The sequence below is a fragment of the Lactuca saligna genome, chromosome 6 (genome assembly GCF_052625555.1).
Source record: "Lactuca saligna cultivar CGN05327 chromosome 6, ASM5262555v1, whole genome shotgun sequence".
Taxonomy (NCBI): domain Eukaryota; kingdom Viridiplantae; phylum Streptophyta; class Magnoliopsida; order Asterales; family Asteraceae; genus Lactuca; species Lactuca saligna.
Genome location: NC_136422.1, coordinates 18,073,986 through 18,095,178, shown reverse-complemented (window position 1 = coordinate 18,095,178; position 21,193 = coordinate 18,073,986). Strand labels below are relative to the sequence as shown.

General features: G+C 34.0%; 3 protein-coding genes across 3 annotated transcripts; all 3 read left to right on the top strand.

The window, feature by feature from the left end:
- Window positions 1-4,437: 4,437 nt before the first annotated feature.
- LOC145002340 (inactive protein RESTRICTED TEV MOVEMENT 1-like) lies at window positions 4,438-5,060 on the top strand. The gene is made up of 2 exons (XM_078961632.1): window positions 4,438-4,626; window positions 4,731-5,060. The coding sequence occupies exons 1-2, from the start codon at window positions 4,438-4,440 to the stop codon at window positions 5,058-5,060; spliced, it is 519 nt and encodes a 172-aa protein (XP_078817758.1).
- A 6,662-nt stretch (window positions 5,061-11,722) lies between these two features.
- On the top strand, window positions 11,723-12,326 carry LOC145002339 (protein RESTRICTED TEV MOVEMENT 1-like). The gene is made up of 2 exons (XM_078961631.1): window positions 11,723-11,911; window positions 12,006-12,326. The coding sequence occupies exons 1-2, from the start codon at window positions 11,723-11,725 to the stop codon at window positions 12,324-12,326; spliced, it is 510 nt and encodes a 169-aa protein (XP_078817757.1).
- A 623-nt stretch (window positions 12,327-12,949) lies between these two features.
- On the top strand, window positions 12,950-14,535 carry LOC145003188 (inactive protein RESTRICTED TEV MOVEMENT 1-like). Its single transcript, XM_078962319.1, has 3 exons — window positions 12,950-13,246; window positions 13,741-13,976; window positions 14,075-14,535. The coding sequence occupies exons 2-3, from the start codon at window positions 13,779-13,781 to the stop codon at window positions 14,381-14,383; spliced, it is 507 nt and encodes a 168-aa protein (XP_078818445.1). The 5' UTR covers window positions 12,950-13,246; window positions 13,741-13,778; the 3' UTR covers window positions 14,384-14,535.
- Window positions 14,536-21,193: the final 6,658 nt, after the last annotated feature.

Here is a 21,193-nt window from a genome sequence, read left to right as displayed (position 1 = left end):
TGTTCCTCAAATAAGGACATCAAAATTATTAGGGTTTGCAAACTGAGCCTAGTACGCCCATCATACCAAGGGGTACGCCCAATGTACTAGGTGGCCTCCGTGTTCCTTCTTAGTGCACGAGTATGATGTGCGTACTCACAGAAATTGTAACCTTTATATAAATAAAAAAAATTAAAACTTACAAATTTTAATCATCATGCAAATATATTTTATTTAATATATTGATAATTTTTGTTTTCTAAACTTTATCTAAAATATTGAAACTACAATACATTATTAAATATTTTCGTTTTCAATATTTTATCTAACAAAATTTGAAGCATAAAAACATCATTTTTTATAAGTTTTATGTGATGAAATTTTCAAGATTTATCTTTGTTTTTCTTATACAACTATATTTATTTTTATGAACAAATATGATGTGTTATTATAAAAGTAATAGTATGTTGTTATTTTATTTTAGAAATATAAGTATGTGGTTTTGAGTTAAATGTAAATATATGTTTCGATTTTGATTTCATAATATAAGATAAAGTTTATATTGGTTCGATATAAACTTTTGATATATATATTTTTTTAATATTTAATTTTATTTATTAATAAATACAAACGTTTCAAAGAAAAATTAAAAAACGTCTGTTAATTATGATTAATTATTTTAACATGTGTAACAGTGTAGTTAGTTTTGTATTGAAAAGATTATGTCTTTATTAAAGAATATATTCAAATTTTATTAACACTAATTTAAAATATATATACATATATATATATATATATATATATATATATATATATATATATATATATATATATATATATATATATATCAAAATTTTATATTGATATAAAATTTATTGTACTTATGTTATGAAACCTAAATCGAAACATATTTTACTTTTAACTCAAAACTGCATGTTTATATTTTTTTAGAATAAAATAGCAGCATACTATTATTTTTATAACAAAGTATTTTTTTTATATTTGTATAAGATAAATCTTGAAAATCATGTCATGTTAAAATCAAAAAGTAATAGAATTATGTTTTGATACTTCAAATTTTTTTAGATAAAAAATAGAAAATGAAAATATTTGATGATGTATTGTAGTTTGAATATTTTAGATAAAGTTTAGACAACAAAAAAATTTTATACATTAAATAAAATATATTTGTATGGTGATTAAAATTTGTAAGTTTAATTTTTTATTTATATAAATATTACATTTTTTATATTTTAATTTTTTGTCTTTTTTTATTTATGATAATTAATACGAGATTTAATTTACTTTTGTAAGATTTCACAAATGACATTGGGTGAAATTTCACAAATGATCTTTAAAGAGAGTTTCACAACATACATAAATATGATTGTTGTCTAAAATTCTTTCGATTTAACATATCAATTTAGCAAACATTTGCCCTAAAGGGATCATTCAAGCAAAAAATGGTTTAATAAGGACTGTTGTAAAGAGAAAATGATAACTATAAGGAACATTTATGAAATTGTCATTTAAAAAAAAAAATTATCAAATCATAAGATTGTTGTAGATTTTCTTATCTTTCCTACCAACCTTTTTTAGATTGGACCAGTTTTTTCTTAATTCCAAAATTTGAACCGTTAAATATGTTTTTATAAGATATATCAATAAAGGTGCTTAATTTTAAACCAAAAGTGAAAAAAGACGAATCTTCAACTCACATGTTTATGTGTCTATGGCCTTTACCTCTTTTTTCTTCTAGTTTCGACCATTGACGACGACGAGACAAGGCGAGCACGATCCACACTCCGACGAAGTTTTTTTTTTGTCTCTCCACTCCTGTCCTGAAGTTCGGCCGCCTTTCGCCTCCGGGCCTAGTGGAATTAGACTGACACATTAGTCAAGTAAGTTTAAGTGTTTAATCTAATTTTGTAAACTCTAAATTTCTTGATCTATTTTTTATTTATGTACTTTTGAATCTAAATTACTTGAGCTTATTTTTTCTTTTTGTGGATTATAATATCATGTTACATGTTTTTTTTTCAAGTTAAATTGGAAGAAATTCTAAAGTTCATCAACATAACTAACCAGTTAATAAACTCTGGCGGATCATGGTATTTTCTTTGGATGCTACCGAGCTGAGTCGAGCCCAACCTGTCTAATCTCGGCTCGGCTCCTTTAAATTATATGGAGCTCGATTTGTACTTTATAGTATGGAGCTCTTGAACTCGCCAAGGATTATACAGCTAGTTTTCTTTCAGAGCCTAAATAAGCTTAAGCTTGGTTCAGAATCGTTAAGAAGCTTGTTTACTAATATCCTAAATTTATAATTCCTCAAATATGCTTTATTTCAACATATAAAAGAATAATAAATTATATTATATATAAGCTCGATTAGGTTCGAACTTGTTTAATAAATGAGCCTAATATTAAGCTTGAAATCATTTAAAATCGGTCTCGAGCCTTTTGACATCTATCTTTCGATGTAAAAACCTTTTATAAACAAATATTGATTACCATTTGCATTTTCTCTTGTTTTGTCGGCTTTGCATAAGGCAACTTTGAAGCGAGTGTTGTTCCACTCCTAAAGCCCATATGAGCAATGGCGGAGCTAGATGGGCATTGTGGGTACTACAGTACCCCTAAAAAATTATTATTATTATTATTATTATTATTATTATTATATATAATATTATTTTTAAATATTTTTCATGTTATTGTACCCCAACTAAACAGATTATAACATGTTTTTTAATGCTCGATATTAGATAACTATATATAATATATATTGACAATGCTTATACGCCCATATCAAAATTCTTGGTTCCACCACTGCACATGAGGGGAAACAATCCAAAAACTGAATTGTGAATCCATCTCAGTGTTCGAAAATAAAATGTTCTGAAATCGATAAGTAAAGCAATTAAAATCAAATCACATAATGACATCGACATAAACCTATGAAGTATGATCTGATTTCAAACAATTGACCAAAAAAACAATTAAAATGCCAATATAATCTCACAAGTTTTTGACATGAAATTGTTTATTAATGATAATGACTCAGCTCAAATTTGGTGTTGTTGCAAGATCATGAATTGTGATGTATGATATGCCAGTTTAAAAGTTTGATTTCCCTATTAATTAACGAATCTAATTTGATGAAGGCTTGAACTAATTTGAATGTCTAATGACTAAATGTCTATAATGTCATTCTAATTCCACCAATTAATCAATAAATTCAGGATAGTCTTGATTACTATTTTGACCATTTAGTCCCCATCCAAGCATATTACAACAAACTTTATGAAAATCTCATATTACAATGAATTGGTTATTTTCACCAGCATACATGTGTCAACTGCTTTTCCATTGATTGTTGTCATTCAAGGGCCAAAGATTGAGATGATTTCTATAATGGATCAACATTGCTAATACCTTCCTCATTGTTTAGAGTTTAAAAATTTAAACCTGAAGCATCTTTAACTCACAGTCAAAATGAAAAACATGGTGAAGGTGAATCCCTATGGAACGCAAGGGACGTGTTGGGATGAAAAGGGCAATACTGATATTGCGCAAATTCTGATTTCACATGGTTTTCTGAGGTCAATTCAATCCAATTTGTATATGTTGTAGATGAGAAAGGGGTTTCTTCAGAAATGTATGGAAAACCCTTTGGTTTAAAATTCGATACCATAAGTGTTACTATTACCATTCCCATCTACTCATATCCATTTACTTTTTAATGAACAAAAAGAACTGAAACAATGCAGGTGACATTTAATTACCCTGAGGAGTATTTAATTTGGTTTCGGTAAGTGGTCGTAATCAGAATGAATTGGCTTCGATTGCATTTGGCTTTGGCACCAACAAACGTAAGTTTGGTCCCTTTGGAATGCTCGATTCAACGATCCACAGAGAGGACGCAAATCTTAATAAAATAAGATTAAATCAAGGATTCCTGATTGTGATAAATGTTAAGAGGTAATATCGCAATTCTTAATAAAATAAGATTAAATCAAAACTAGATTTAACAGAGATTACATAAATTAGAAATTACGCTTAACTTGAACAGAATGGTTGACGTATGAAAAATATCATCATGAAAAAATTGAAACTAACGAAATAAGTAGTTATTAATTAAATTAGATATAGCTATAAAATAAATTTAACATAAAAAAAAAAAAAAAAAAGTTACACGGATTTTTCATGCATGGATATAGATGCCATTGATATTATCTGATTCCAATAAAATAAGAATGTTATTCGCCTAATTAGCTAGTTATATATAGAAAAGATAATTACAAATATAAACAAAGATAATTACAAATCTCTTAAGGATTAATATAATGTTAGCTCCCCAACATTTATATATAGTTCAAGAATGCTAATAACTTCCTCAATCTTCAGAGTTTCGAAATTGAACCTGAAGCATCTTTTACAAGCTGTCAAATGGAAAACATGTCGAAGTTGGGTCCCAATATTATCAAAGGAACAACTTGGGACGAAGGTGGCAAGACTAGAATCATGCAAATTCTAATTTCGTATGGAAAACATACCGTATATTCGATCCAGTTTGTGTATGCTGTAAATGGGAAAACGCTTCCTTCAGAAATCCATGGAAAACCCTGTGGTTCGAAATTTGATATCGTAAGTACTTACATGCATGCATGTCCATCTCTTCATCTCTCTTTTATATATCTTCCATTGAACTGATCATTACAGATTTTACTCCCGGAAATTGAAAAATTCAGGTGACGTTTGATGACCCAGAGGAGTATTTGACTTCTCTAAGTGGTCAATATGGCATAAAGAAATTGAATTCGATAACATTCGGCACCAACAAGACTAGGTACGGACCCTTTGGAAGTACTCTTAAGAGTTCGGATCCGCAGTTTGTGTATAAGTTCATACCTGCGCTTTCGTTTGGGGGATTTCATGGTAGTGTTTACAAGTCGTGTCTGTGTTCCATTGGGGTCTATGTTAGGCCCCTTGGATTCATTGCTGAACCTGAAATTGAAATAGATATTGGAAGTGATAAAGGTGAAGATGATGAAAGTACTTCATCAAGACCGATGGACTAAAAGTAGCAAATTAGTGCTTTAATTTGTCTTGGTTTTTAATCAAATCCCATATGCTTATTGACTTTCGTAATATGCAAAGTTTTTTTTTTGTCATCGTAGATCATATATTGTTTTTGGTTTTTTCTTTTTGTTATTATCATTTTGTTACATGCGTGAAATCTGCGATTTGAATCGTATTATGCTTCATTGGTATATAAAAAAAATTGTTGGTTAACTAGGTTATAACCCATGTATTTTCTTAAAACAATTTTAATGTTTTCTGCTTACTTAATTATTAATTTAAATTAATTTTAAAATATGTTTTAAAGATATAAACAACATTATTTATGTATATATATTACTCATAAAATTATTATGTTGGATAATGATATATTGAAAAAATAATAATCAATGATGGAAATAATATAGTAATAATATATGAACACAAAAGGATTAAAATATATATATATATATATATATATATATATATATATATATATATATATATATATATATATATATATATATATGAGACGGTTTATTTATGAGTTAAAAAAAAAAGATCTTGATCTTAAATTATTATATGGCAAAGAGATATAATTATATATGATTATACATGTTTATACATACATGTCTAATCATAAATGATTATAAATATATCTGTTGGTTGTAAAGGTTGTGACTGGTTTGACCCGGTTGGCTTTTACCAAGTTTGATCAATGGGTATTTTGGGTATTTTGGATGGCTTTACCAAGTTTGATCAATGGGTATTTTGGATGGTGTTTGAGAATTAGTCATTTGAATAGATAGGTGACGGTTAGAGCTGAGATTCAGAGTTAGGACCTCATGAGTTATTGTTTAGATCGAGAGGTGAGTTTTCATCACTGTACTAATGGGTCGAATTGATATAGTGCAATACATTGATATGTTGAGTATGTGTAACAGTCAGTTTCGAATCATTTCATTATTCAGGGTCGTAGCCCGATCATTAGCTATCTTAAGGATTCTGGCCTTGGGGAAAGAGAGATTTAGCCCTTTTTGGATGGGGGTATTATAGACTAAGTGATCCGAGTGTTCGATTGTGTTTTGGACCAGGGTGATCTCGGTTCATTGGGAAAGCGGATAAGAGACAGTTGGACCTCCGAACAGGAGCAAGGATAAGAGAATTCTTGCGTGGAGCAGCCAGTTGACTGAGTGGTGTTACGCCCCTCGTAGTGGGGTCAAATAATCTTAAAGGGAAGGATTTGATTCTGTTACGCAGCTCTCGTCTGGGTCTAACCGTTATGGGGATAAATCTTTTACTCGAAGGATTATCTGATCCATTCGCTAGGTTGGGTGTTCAACACTGAGACGTGATAAGTGAAAGCATTCAGTGGGTAGCAGCGAAGGGACAGCACTGGGAGTGGTTGGAGATTTAGTTACAGCGAAGGGTTGTCCCACACAGAGATAGAGAAGGTTGTTGCTTATGGAAAGTTGCCTTGGGAAGGCCAGTGACCGCATAGGGAAAAAGGGGTGAACCCCCTTGGATGTTCAGCATAAGTACTCAGGGAGTACTAGAAGGATTGCCAATTGGGTAAGTGCGATGGACTCAAGGTTTATGGTGATTGGATGGTTCTCAAGATGATACCTTCAAGGATTAGCATTTCGCTCAATAAGAATGGAAGGAATACCAATAGAAGCGGTCCTTCGAAGATTGGACCGAGCAGACAGAGTATGCATCGTATAGGAACGTCGTGAGAGGTTGTGGGGTAGTTGGTCGTAGCGGACTTCGAGGACGAAGCCTAGTTTAAGTGGGGGGAGAGTTGTAACACCCAAAATCCAGAAGGCCAAGAAAGGAAAGGAAAACCCAAGGCAAGAAGGCAACTCATCGAGTCTGGGGGATGACTCGACGAGTAAGAGCAGATTTTGGGTCGCGGGTTAAGTGACCTACGCAATGAGTTGGAAGACTAACTCGGCGAGTTGGTCTGGGTTTGGGAAACCCTAACTTCGGTCTTATGTACCCTTTTTAAGCATCTTATTCTCCTCCCATCAACCTCATTCTTAGCCTCCAAATCCCAAACCCTAATCCACGAAACCCTAGAGCTTTCATTGAGTGTGTGAGTCATTTTTGAGTGAGTTGTGTGTTCTTGAGGCCTAGAAGAAGAAGAAGGAGCTTGAAGTCTCAACTATTTTATATTTTTCCCATATTAACGAAACAACCCTTATTTTTTTCCCACATAAAATAATAAATTGTCCATAAAATAAGATAGTTGGGGTCTTTTTTTCTCAAAAAGTAAATGCTGAAACTAAACCATAAACAGACCAAAAATATTGAGATTTTATCAAAGATTTCCCTTTTATTTTTTTAAATATAAGTAAATAACTAATAATTAATAAAATGCTTTAAAAAAATAGTAAGGGAAATATAATCATTTCGGATATAATAGGTACCAAAGACCCAACAAAATTAAATAGTAAGAACATTCCAAGTAAAAAAAAAAATTAGTGATTAAGTGTGCACATTACCACAAACCGTAGGGACCATTGTAATTTATACATTTATTTACTAATGAAATGTTATCGGTATTTGCTTAATATTTTTATTTACATTTTTTAAATTAGCTTTATGTATTTTTATTTTTTATAAAATAAAGTGTGGAAAGGATGACCATACGGGATAGAAAGATGATGTGTTAATCATTTTGAGTTTGAGATGAACTTAGAAAACAGATAAAAGTAGATGTGCACATTGGGATGGACGGATGGAAACATTCCCTCCACCCTAACTTAAATTTAACAGGATCATAAAAGATGTGGTGATGAAAAGCAGAACAAACTCCTGAAATAAGGATAAAATATAAAAATAACTTTCCTTTGGTACCAAACAATAAAACATTACATACCGAAGGGATCATTCATGGAGTACCAAACAATAAAACATTACATACCTTAGCCTTTCAACTTTTCATTCCCTAACAAACAATATATAGCTAGTCCGAATTTATAGTCCAACAATGCTAATAAATTCCTGATTCTTCAGGGTTTTGAAATTCAAACCTGGAGCATCTTTTAGTCGCAGTCAAATGGAAAACATGATGAAGTTGGGTCCCAAAGAAATGAAAGGATCTATTTGGGACGACCGTGGCAAGTCTAAAATCGACCGAATTCTAATTTCATATGAAAACTATGGCGTCTATTCGATCCAGTTTGTATACGTTGTAGATGGGAAACTGATTCCTTCAGAAATCCATGGAAAACCAAGTGGTTTATATTTTGATATCATGAGTATTAGCTACCATGTCCATATCTACGTACTCATCTCTCTTTAACTTTCATTGAACTGAAAAACATATGTTACTTTCCGGAATTGGAAAATGCAGGTGAAGTTTGATCACCCAAGGGAGTACTTGACTTCTGTAAGTGGTCAGTATGCGGGTTATTAGTGTGGCAGATTGGTATCTATTACATTTGGCACCAACGTACGTAAGTATGGACCCTTTGGAAGGGTCGGATATGATGGTGTTTACAGTTCCCATGTACCATTACCATTTGCATATAATTTCGGACCAAATTGTTCGTTTCGGGAATTTCATGGAAGTGATGACAACTCGTGGCTCTACACCATTGGGATCTATGTTAGGGCCACTGGGTCGGTTGCTGAATCTGAAGCCGATAATGGCAAGATAAAAAGTGAAGAAGATGATCAAAGTTGAAAGAGCTTGTTTAAAAACCAATGGAATAAAAGTAGTGAAATTAAATTTTATCACTTGTAGTCAAGTGATTACTCAGTCGTTTACCACAAATTAATTAGAAGGTTACTTTAATTTGTTTATTTAATCAATTCCTTATGCTTATTGAGTTTTGCATAGGGGTATTCATCATCATTGGACATCCAATGTTATTCTTATTGAACTAATGTAATTCAATCAATCATTAGATGTTGGATTATGCCAACAGAAATCAAGGGAAATTAAATAATATAACCAAATTTGGAATGTATTTTGAATATAATAACCACATCTAATCTGTTTTAGAAAAATAACCACTCACATCGAAACGAGCCTTCTCGAGAAGGCAAAACGAGGCCAAGCTTAATATTATAGTCTGAATGTGTGTGTCTATATATATATATATATATATATATATATATATATATATATATATATATATATATATATATATATATATATATATATATATATATATATATATATATATATATATATATATATATATATATATATATATATATATATATATATATATATATATGGGCGACATATGAAAATACCGGACAAAGGTGTTTCCAAAATTCTTGTAACTTAAATACAAAGCTAGTGTTATTGATCAATTAAGTATATAAGTGATTTTATGTAGTTTAGAATGCGTGGATCTATTCTGGAATATGTGTAATATCTCCAGAATACCATATTGCATGCATCGTTATTGTTACTTTAGTGTAGGTTACATATTTAATTTGATTTCGGAATGTGAATTACGAGTCTAGAATACAAAGAATTAATCTGAAACATTTGAAATATGAGGAACAACTTCAGGACGTCCAAATTTTTTTTACATGACTAGTATTTTCTCATATTGTTAAATTTAGAAGTAATATTGATTTGCATTATACCAATGCCGAACTAGTCTGAATTCAGAACCAGTGCGTTTGAAAGTGCTCCTTATCAATGTGTGGATGTTGCCTAAAAAATGGGTATTACGGATAAAAAGATTATATATCATCCCAACAAAGGAAGCATTTAATTAACAAAAAAGAATAAATTACTGAAATCGTCCATATGGTTTGGTCAAAATTGCACGTTTGGTCTTTAATTTTTTTTTTGCACTCGGATCGTCCTTGTAGTTTGATTTTGTTGCGTTTTTCGTCCCTTACATACATAATGTTAGGGACCAAACGTGCAATTTTGACCAAACCAAAGGGATGAAAAATGCAACAAAATCAAACAACAGGGACGATCTGAGTGCAAAAAAAAAAGTTAGAGACCAAACGTGTAATTTTGACCAAACTAATGGGACGATTTTAGTAATCACCTGTTAAAAAAATGTATAAATTATCTTTGTATTTTATGATACTTAACATAAACATTAGGTTTTGGATCATTTTTGCGGAACAAAATCGCGGATGTAGAAATAGCAAAAGTGGCACACACTTTATCACCAAGGCGAAACATTAAAATAAGAAGGAAATGACAGACTATGTTAAAACTTTTAAATTGAAAGCAGATAAAATCCTAAAACTCCGAAAGACATGACCAAATCTAGTTTAGACCGACATGGTATTTTGGACTAGTTTCGGTGTGTATAATTTTTGTTATGAATATATTTAGAATCATTTCACTTTAAAAAAAAAGTTTATAAATTTTTTTATTCACATTGTCGTACATCCAATGATTCGAGTGATAACCGCCAATATAATATGAATTGTTGAGCCTTGATGGCCAATTGAGTATTGTTGATACGGAAGTTTTAGAAATAATTCCTGATTTTAGTTTTTCATCATACAAAAAGACGAATAATAATACTGAAAATCTAATTATTACCTTCTACAGCCAAGGAACATAAAAGAGTTAAATAGCATTGTATATTAGGCAAATACTCATCATTACAATGTCTGAAGATATACAATACAACAGTTTGTCAAGATATACAATACAACAGTTTGTCAACACGATTGACATCATCAACGAAGCATGTACAACACTACCAATAATAAAAGAACGAGTGGAAATAACTGATATTGTTCCTTATAATCGAAAACTATAATGAGTTTTATGAAAATGATATAGATAGCGCTAGTTTATTGAAATATTTTAATTATTATTTTTTTTTTTCACTTTTCATTTAATAATGAAATATTATCATTATTAGTTTTATACTTTTTCTATAATCAGTTTTCTATATTTTTATGTTAATAAAAAAACTGTGTGAAGTAATATGGGATAGAAAGATAACCATTCACAAAGTTTTGAAATGGTTTTGCAATAAAGTGGATTTTTTTTTTTTTTTGATGCAGCTATTGGTAGACACTAGGTTGGATGGATGGAAAAACGACAATTCCCTCCATCCTAATGTAAACTTAACAAATAACAAGAGTATAAATGAGATGGTTTAGTGGCGAACTGTGAAGCTTGGTTATCTTCCGGCTCAATGTACAAGTTTAAGAAGTTTAACTATTAAATACTTATGTTAAAAATAAAATAATTAAACATTTTCGGAACCAAACCATAAAACATGAGCATTTCTGCAGTACACTCTAATCTTTTGAACCATCACCCCTCAAATTTTCACTCCCTAACAAACAATAATTTTAGCAGGATAGATAATATTTATTGTGATATATCCCGCCAATAGATACATAGTGATATTTTTAGCAGCATATATTATATTATGTTTGTATTGTCATACGTTTTTTTTTAAAGTTTTGTATTTTTTTCAAATTGTTTATCATTAATAAAGTTGGAAAAAATATAAATTAAAAAAAAACTAAAAAAATAAAGATATATATATTTTTTTAGGCTAGAATAACAGGGCGCACAGATATTTTTAGGTTTGCAGTCTTCAAAAAAACAAACAGTCTGCGAAGACTAATGTCTGCACGTGATCTGCGCGGTGCAGACAAAAAAGGTCATGCAGATCTGCAAACAAAAAACAAACACTACCTTAATCGCCGTCAAATGGGAGCCATGATGAAGTTGGGTCCCAGAGAAATGCAAGGATCGGTTTGGGACGATCGCGGCAAGTCTAAAATCGACCAAATTTTTATTTCATTTGACAACTATGTCGTCTATTCGATCCAGTTTGTATACGTTGTAGATGGGAAACTGCTTCCTTCAGAAGTCCATGGAACACCCTGTGGTTCGAAATTTGATATCGTAAGTATCAACTACCACGTCAAACTACTCATCTCTATTTCAACTTTCATTGAACTGAAAACAGTTTTTCACTTTCGGGATTTGAAAAATACAGGTGAAGTTTGATCACCCAAGGGAGTCCTTGACTTCTGTTACCGGTCGGCTTGCCAAGTATCGGAGTGATAGATTGGTTTCAATTACATTTGGTACCAACAAATGTAAGTATGGACCCTTTGGAAGTGTAAGCTATGATAATTTGTTTTCCTATTTACCATTTGTGTATAATTTCGGACCAAATCGTTCGTTTGGGGGATTTCACGACAGTGATTACAACACGTGTATTCATGACATTGGGATCTATGTGAAGGCCTCTGGATCGGTAGCTGAAACTCAACAAAAACCTGCCACGATCATAAAAATTGAAGATGATGATTGAAGTTGATCAAAGCAATTCTTTCAAAATCAAGGGAATAAAATTTTAGTTGTAGTCTAGAGCACATTATTATTATGTTATCGATTGTAGTCAAGTGATTAATCCTAGCATCAAAAAAAAAAATTATCCGATGGTTTGAAGTTTTGGTTAATGGTTATAATCATTTTGATACAGAGATGAGCATGTGACTGAAATGGTAATTTGAAGGGTTTTTTTCCCCTTTTTTTGTTATTATGTTTCTGTTATAGAGATAACCATGTGAATTAGATTTTTGAATTTTTCGTTATCCTCATTTTCTTGTGAGCTGAAATAGGTCACTTGAATTTTTTTTTTTTTTTTTTTGTTATCATCATTATGTTCTAGAGTTAATTGTGTGATTTGAAATCATTGATGTGTTTATATCGACAATGGGTTTGGTCCTGAATGAGTAAATGTATGCTAAGGTCAAAGTGGTTTTTTGACTTGTACTGTATAAATGGTTTTATAAGTCAAGCCACTCTTTTAAAATTGGATAAAATAATAAACACATTTACAAAAGAAAAATTAATCTTTTGTAAATAAACAATCCCAAACCACCCCTTATTCCCTTAATTATCTCCTCCTAGTCCATGTCAAATCTTCTTCTTTGTCTCTATCTAATCCAAATTTCCATTACAGATTTTTGTTAAACATGTGTGCCTTCTGTTAAAATTATCAAACCCTAAAACAAAATCTCGCTGTCGATTAACAGTGGCGTTGATGTGCAATATGGTGGTGAAGATATGCAATTAACGAAGACAATGGCGTTGCATTTATCAAAACCTAAAATATGATCTTTTAAGAAGCTTGTGGTGATAAAAAATGATTAAGTTTTCTCAAAGAACATGAATTATGGTGAAGATATGTAATAAATGAAGAATAACAAAGGGTTCTTGGCGATGCAGGTCCAGTCTCCCATTCTTTATTTTTATTCGAGATATTTTTTTCTGTGATTTCGATTATTTACTTTTCTGGGATTTCTTTGTTCTCATGAATGATGAATGTATGAAAAACGAGGAGTTTGAATTAAAATATTATTGATGAATGTTATCTGCATTTTGAAATATGTATCTTAATATTGTTTACTTACCTATGGAGATGTCTTTAATTAAATATCCGAATGATAATCGAAATTTGCTGACGAAAACATATCTTACAAGGGTATTTTGTCATTTTGTACATTAATTTAATTCTCATTCATCATTTCAAATCTATCAAACAATATGGAATATTTATGGTTTATTTTACTCTACCATAGTAACCGAAAATGACAACAGAATTATAATGTTTCATTTCATTATTTATATGTCCATTTATTTGTCATTCCATTCTATCCAACAAAACACACCAAAGAATATATATAAATATAGTCTACTTGAATCCCCTTTGTTTATTTTAGGGTTTTGGAAACTTGAATAATTAGTTACTCGCTGTCAAATGGAGAACATGTTAAGGTTGGGTCCCAAAGAAATGAAAGGATCGATATGGGACGAAGGTGGAGGGACTACAATTGTGCAAATTCTAATTTCACATAGACACTATCAGATCGATTCGATCCAGTTCCTATATGCTGTAAATGGGAAAGTGTTTCGTTCAGAAATTCGTGGAGAACTCACTGGTTTAAAATTTGATATGGTTAGTATTAATTACCATGCATGTACATCTAATCATCTCTCTTTAACATTCATTGAACTCAAAACAGTTGTTATTTTTGTATATATAAAAATGTATAGGTAACATTTGATCACCCAAGGGAGTATTTGACTTCTGTAAGTGGTCAGTATAACAATGGCGCCTACAATGGCGAATTGGTTTCGATTGCATTTGGTACAAACATCCGTAAGTATGGACCCTTTGGACGTGTTGTTGACAATTCTCTTACGCAGTTTGTGTATAATTTTACACCAAAGGTTTCATTTGGGGGATTTTATGGTAGTGTTTACAACCATTCAGTGTATGCCATTGGGGTGTATGTTAGGCCCCTTGTGTCGCTTGCTGAAATTGAATCGTATATTATCAAGGATGAAGAACGAAGAAGATGAGGAAACTTTTAAAGTTTTTTTTGTATAATTTTCTACCTTGGATGCAATGATGCATTGCGAATTGATTCTTATTTATCTTAATAGAGTCTTTATAATTATATAGTCCAAAAATCCAAAGAGTTTGTTTGTGTAAATATGATAAAACCGTAAAAATAGTCCTTGTGGAATGATTTTTTCTTAAATGTCCAAACTATTAAATATTTTTTATTGGTAGTTTTTTTCAGCAATTTTGTTTATTTTGGTACCTCTGATTAAAAAGACTTATACTATTCTTCCATTTTTAGTAATTTTTTATATTTAATAAATATTAAAAAAAATGAACACATATCTTTCTTTCTCTCTCACACACATTAAAACAACAAAACCTTCGATATATATATATATATATATATATATATATATATATATATATATATATATATATATATATATATATATATATATATATATATATATATATATATATATATATATATATATATATATATATATATATATAAATTTGTTGATGCGGGTATCAAACCGTACCAACAAACATCGCATCATAAAATAACATTATTTGTTGATGCGGTTCACCAACTGCATCAGAAAATATAGCAAACCGTTCAATAAAGGTAAAAAAATATAAATGGCACCAAAAAATAAGAACCGTTCTATTAAACAATCGCATAAAAAATTGCAAACCGCTCTATAAAATATTTAGGTAAAAAACACAAATCGCAGCAAAATAATAAGAACCATTCTATTAAACAATCGCACCAAAAAAATATGAAACAACACTTATAAAATATAGCACCAAAAAATAGAACCCGTCTTATTAATATATCGGACCAAAAAACGAAAAACGCATTAGTAAACAATGGCACCAGAAAATAAAACCCACACTATTACAAATAACAAATCACTAAACAAATTACCACCAACAAAAAAAATGCACTCTTAAACAAAAACCGCACCATTAGACAAAAACTCAATAGTTTCTAATTTACTGTTTAGTTACAATAAAACACAAAAGAAGCTCAATCATTCATTAAAATAGCAATTTAATATTATAAATGATCCTAATTCTTACAAGTTCTTTTTCGGCCATCATTCACCATGTCAATTAGATGTGGTATTATTATTAAGACCATATCTTCAAGTTCATCAGCCAAGCAAACTCTTTTTTGCTCCAAAACTGCAACAAACAAACTATATATATATATATATATATATATATATATATATATATATATATATATATATAGAAAATTGTTATTTTAAATATATGCAAAACACTTACTGTATTTTGTAAAGCATGTTAGATGATCTCAACAAACTCCGACATATATTTAATTACTATATATCCACATTCTCATCGACCTTATCGACCTTTTTGTTTGTAGAATTGCATTTAATTTACAATTAACTATTTCAAACCATTTAAAATACATTAATAAAAACTAATACATTTACTGCTTCTCACTTATCAAATCGTCCTAGGAAAGCTTTATCAATTAAAGAAGCAAAGTTGTATTTGACTTTTTTTTATTTTACCATTTAAAGAATCAAGAATATAAGCAAATTTGAGAGTCCGACATAGGATAAAAAGCACCTAATGCTTACTACAAAATAAAAATTATAGAACAAGTAAGCATGTATGTATAGTGTGTATATGTATGTGTATGTATTATGGGAAAAAATTACTGCAGTAAATATGGAACAAGAAAATATTTTTAGATCGCAAGACGAAGGAGCTGAGGAACAAGAGGGTAGAGTTAGTGAAGGTACAGTGGCAGCACCGCAAGGGCTGGGAGTGGATGTGGGAGCCCGAAGAGGAGATGAGAGAGCACTACCCAGAGTTGTTTTCAGAGACAGCAAACTTCGAGGGCGAAGTCTAAGACAAGTGGGGGTGAATTGTAACACCCGGTCTCAGGTACGCATATAATTCAAGTCAAACTTCACATTTTACCCTTGGACTCGACGAGTTGGAGGCTCAATTCGTCGAGTAGGATCGACTCCAGGTCGGGGAACTAAGTGACCTACTCGACGAATCGGAAGACCGACTCGGCGAGTAGGAGCTGTCTAATGGAAACCCTAATTTATAGGGTTTGTCCCCCTATTTAAAGAAACATAACACCCTTATGGCCTCGTTATCACTCCCTCAACGTCCAGAAAACCCTAACTCGCCACCTTAAGCCTTGTGAGTGTTTGAGTTCCATTTTTTAGTAATCTTGTGTTATTTGAAGTTTGTATGAAGAGAGGAAGAAGGAGGAATTCAAGAGAAGATTGTAGATCCAGGAACAACAACATTTTCTCCTCACTTTTTGGTAATCAAGCTTCATACTTGACTTGTAGTTTCTTAGATCTCCTTGTGGTCATTTTTATGGAGTTTTGGATCCAAAAAGCTTGATCCTTGGGACTTAGATGTCCCAAGTTAATATATCTTCATATCTGGAACCTTAGAGGGTCCTCATGGCATAAAGGTGCCATCTTTATCGACTTAAGGAGCCCAGATCCACCTTTTGGATGACAGTTGTAAATCAGGAATCGAAGATAAACTCGACGAGTTCAATGAGGAACTCGGCGAGTGAGTTGAAGATTGTACCGATGATATGATTGAAGGAGAACTCGTCGAGTTCTTGCTAAACTCGAAGAGTTAAATCGGGTTAGGGACTGGGGGGATAGATGAATGGATAGGGACTCGAAGAGTTGGCGGGCCAACTCGGCGAATGGAGTCAACTGGAAGTTGAATTTGACCAAGATATTGACTTTGGCTAGGGGTAAAATAGTCATTTTAACCTAAGACCAGTTACCAGTTTGTGGCTAAGTGTCTTTATGGAAATTATAGCCGGAGAGTCGTCAGATCAGCAGACAGAGATTTCTCATCGAAAGTTGCAGCAGTCAGTCACACGAGGTGAGTTTTCCTCCAATAGGAACGGGTCTAAGGCACCAAGGCCGACCCTTTTATGTGTTCCGGGGTAAGCCCGATGTATGTAGGTCATATTGTTGTGTATTATGTATTTCGGGGCAAGCCCGATGTGCTAGTTTATGTGTTATATGTTATTTGTTCTGGGCTTCGATCCGATGTCGGGGCAAGCTCGATGCAGATTATGTGATTATGTTATGTATGTGCCAGGGTAAGCCCGATGCCAAGGTAAGCCCAATGCCCGGTGCGGCTAGATGTCGGGCTGAGCCCGATGTAGGATAGGAGTCTGATGTCAGGTAAGCCGATGACGGGATTTGTACCGATGTAGTTGGGAGCAGTCCCAGAGTTATGTTATTTGTTATATGTGCTTTGTATGGTATGTGGTAGTTTGGTGGATCTCACTAAGTTTCGTGCTTACAGTTTCAGTTTTGGTTTCAAATACTTCAGCTAGCAAAGGGAAGGGCTCGAGCTGATGGCATGGCACACACCACATTCTATTAGCCTGGGAGTTTACTCTAATATTTTATATGAGACTATGATATGTTGACAGATCTATGGGATTTTGAGATACATGTTCTATGATTTTATACTATGGTGATGATATTTATGTTTATTAAATGAGTTTGAAAACGACATTTTTGGTTGGTATTTTTGGGACGTTACAAGTTGGTATCAGAGCCTTGGTTTGAGGGATTCGGGCACACTTTTGGGTGTGTCTGAACTCAAACTAAGGAAGTGATATAAAGTTTTTAAAAGAAAAGAGTTTTAGAAAAGCGAAAAGAATTTTTAGAAAGAAAAGAACTTTGAAAAGAGAAAAAGGGTGTGGTGCATGCAACCAGCCGAGCTCAAGTAAGTACTCCCAAATTACCCATACAAGTTTATGTTATGATATAAGCTTTATTAGAACAGCATGCTATATTACGACTAAGGATCTAGGAAGGATGTGTTATGTGCCTATTATATGTGATTCAACTTTATTAGAACTGCATGCTAGTACAGATCAGTCAGGGTGATAGCCTGAGTAGTATATGTGTGATTATGTGTACTTAATGCCCGAATGTTGTTTGCTTTGTGCTTTTAGGAGTTCTAGTTGTCTTTCACTAACTAGTAAACGAATATGTTAAGTTACATATTGCAAGGAATAAATAATTTCAGAAGGTTAGGTTTAGCTCTATTTTGCAGCTCTTGTTTTAGTCTAACCGTTGTAGAGTAGGATCTTTCATTCGAAGAATTATCTAGTCTGAGTAATATGTAATAGTATTCGCGAGCTAGTTAGGGGAAGAAGACAGGGACTTCATATGCAGCTGATGGCGGAGAATGATTTGGTGATTACACTAGAGCAAGCCTAGGATGAGAGTAAAGGGACTTGGTGGAGTTGAGGCAGTTCTTGAGGAAAGTACGGATGGATGTGGAAGATAGTATGGGCCCGTACTACTGAAAGTAGAGGATCTGTACTCGAATCAAGGAAGGCTAAGACAAGTCCAAGGAACTCGTAGTAGATATGGTCCCTCGAGTTATAATTGTATTCTGACGTTTGTCATTATGTGTTTTAAGAATGGTGGTTTTACGCCCTAGACCAGAAGTCGGTAGTTCAAGTGTCGGAGAGGGATCAATTTCAGGCTCCGGAGTCGAGCATTTGGATGAGAAGACTAGAGATTTCATCTCCTTAGAGATCACGCATAGCATACTTCAGCAGACTCCTGTGATCTTCGATTCGATCAAGGAGGGTATTCTGGAGCTTATGGATGAGAGATTGAGTACGTTCCGCACTGAGTTGGTAGCCATGATGGGGTCGTGCACGCTCACGTTCAGAGAGTTCAGGGCATGTGGAGCTCCTGATTACTAGGCGACTCGAGACCCCATTGGTAGTACTAGATGGTTGGCGGGATGTCGCCAATGCTTTCTGCACCAGCATGTGTCTCGAAGGGGACAAGGTTAGGCTCGTGTCCTATCTTCTGAAGGTCAGGGCACGTAACTGGTGGGAGGAGGTCGGGAGAGCTATTGGAGATGACACTGTGTTGGATGCTATGACCTGGAGTAATTTCACGGCTAGGTGCAGGGCCGAGTTCGCTGTTATTAAGGTGCAGCAGCTTGCTAGGGAGTTTCATGACCTCCAGCGGACGACAGAGACTATGGCGGAGATTACTGCCAAGTTTAAGGAGAGGGCTCTTCTCATTCCGCAGTATGTGGCGGACGAGGAGATGAAAAAGGCCCAATATCATGAGATGTTACAAAGTGATATCCGCCAGTTTGTGAGCTGATCCAGCTGCAAGACGCTTGAGAATATGATAGTGAGGGCCCGAGAGAGAGAGAGAGAGAGAGAGAGAGAGAGAGAGAGAGAGCTAGATTTAGAGATGGAGAGGAAGATGAAGCTAGAGGGAGTTTAGTTAGGAGGTTCGGGCAAAAAGCCCAAGGCATCAGATCTCAGATCTCGGAGCCAGCAGAGCCACGATCGCTGTGGTGACGGGTATGTAATTTCCTCTTATCTCTGTATTTGATATTGTTGTTTCTCATGGTTATGTATTTGTGTATAGGACCGTTCTTAATGAACAGAATGTCAGATATGGTATTGTTTGAGTCGGGGGCTACCCGATCATTAGTGTCACTCGCACTTAGCAAGCGATTTAGTAGAGCTCCATGAGAGCTGGATTGCCCACTCGATGTTGAGATAGCTGATGATAGGACTGTCAGGGTCACGAGAGTTCATAGAGGATGTGCATTGCGGTTATTTAATGAGCCGTTCTCAGTGGATTTGGTTCTTATTCCCCTGCGAGGGAATAAAGTTATAGTAGGGTATGGATTGGTTGAGCCCCAATGGGGCAATGATAGATTGTGAGCAGTAGTTGGTTAGAGTTCGCACACCCAGTGGGGGAGAGTTAGTGATTCAGGGCGAAAGGCCACAATGCGGACCATTTTTCTGTTTTGCAGCAAGAGCGAGACGTCACATTCAGCAGGGCTGTGTGGGATATGTTGTGTATGCCATGGATACCCGAGATAAGGGTAAGACGACAGTCGATGATGTACCTGTGGTACGATAGTATCTGGATGTGTTCCCATAGGATTTGCCTGGGATACCTCCGAAAAGACAGGTTGATTTCCGGTTCGACCCGGTCCCTGATGCAGCTCCGATAGCCAAGGCACCATATCGGTTGGCTCCTCCAGAGATGCAGGAGTTGTCTATGCAGTTGCAGGAGCTGCTAGACAAGGGTTTTATCAGGCCGAGCAGCTCACCATGGGGATCCCCGATCCTGTTTGTGAAGAAGAAGGACGGTTCGCATCGAATGTGTATAGATTATCGGGAGCTGAATAAGGTAACGGTGAAGAACCGTTACCCACTCCCGAGGATAGATGATTTGTTCGATCAGCTTCAGGGAGCATCTTGGCTCTCCAAGATTGATCTACGGTCCGGTTATCACCAGGTGCGGGTCAGCGATGATGATGTGTAGAAGACTGCTTTTAGGACCCGCTATGGTCATTATGAGTTTGTGGTGATGTTGATTGGGCTCACCAACGCTCCAGCCACGTTCATGGATCTCATGAAGCGCGTGTGCAGGCCGATGCTGGACCGCTCTGTGATAATACTCATTGATGACATCTTGGTGTATACTAAGACTCCGGGGCGACATAGGGAGCACCTGAAAGAGGTGCTAGAGACCTTGAGGAGGGAGAGACTTTTCGCAAAGTTCTCTAAGTGTGAGTTCTGGTTACGCGATGTGTAGTTTTTGGGACACCTCATCAACCAGAAGGGTATATTAGTTGATCCGGCCAAGATAGAGGTCATGATGCAGTGGGAGGCCCCGAGGTCTCCATCCGAGATTCAGAGCTTCCTGGGTTTGGCAGCGTATTACAGGAGATTTATCCAGGATTCTTTGAAGATAGCAGTTCCGCTCACCAGACTAACC

What these genes read in the sequence shown, in the direction of transcription:
- LOC145002340 (XM_078961632.1), top strand. Translation starts at nt 4,438, where the DNA reads ATGTCGAAGTTGGGTCCCAATATTATCAAAGGAACAACTTGGGACGAA. An exon ending in GTGGTTCGAAATTTGATATC is followed by an intron (nt 4,627 to 4,730) that starts GTAAGTACTTAC and finishes TGAAAAATTCAG; the next exon opens with GTGACGTTTGATGACCCAGA.
- LOC145002339 (XM_078961631.1), top strand. Translation starts at nt 11,723, where the DNA reads ATGATGAAGTTGGGTCCCAGAGAAATGCAAGGATCGGTTTGGGACGAT. An exon ending in GTGGTTCGAAATTTGATATC is followed by an intron (nt 11,912 to 12,005) that starts GTAAGTATCAAC and finishes TGAAAAATACAG; the next exon opens with GTGAAGTTTGATCACCCAAG.
- LOC145003188 (XM_078962319.1), top strand. Translation starts at nt 13,779, where the DNA reads ATGGAGAACATGTTAAGGTTGGGTCCCAAAGAAATGAAAGGATCGATA. An exon ending in CTGGTTTAAAATTTGATATG is followed by an intron (nt 13,977 to 14,074) that starts GTTAGTATTAAT and finishes AAAAATGTATAG; the next exon opens with GTAACATTTGATCACCCAAG.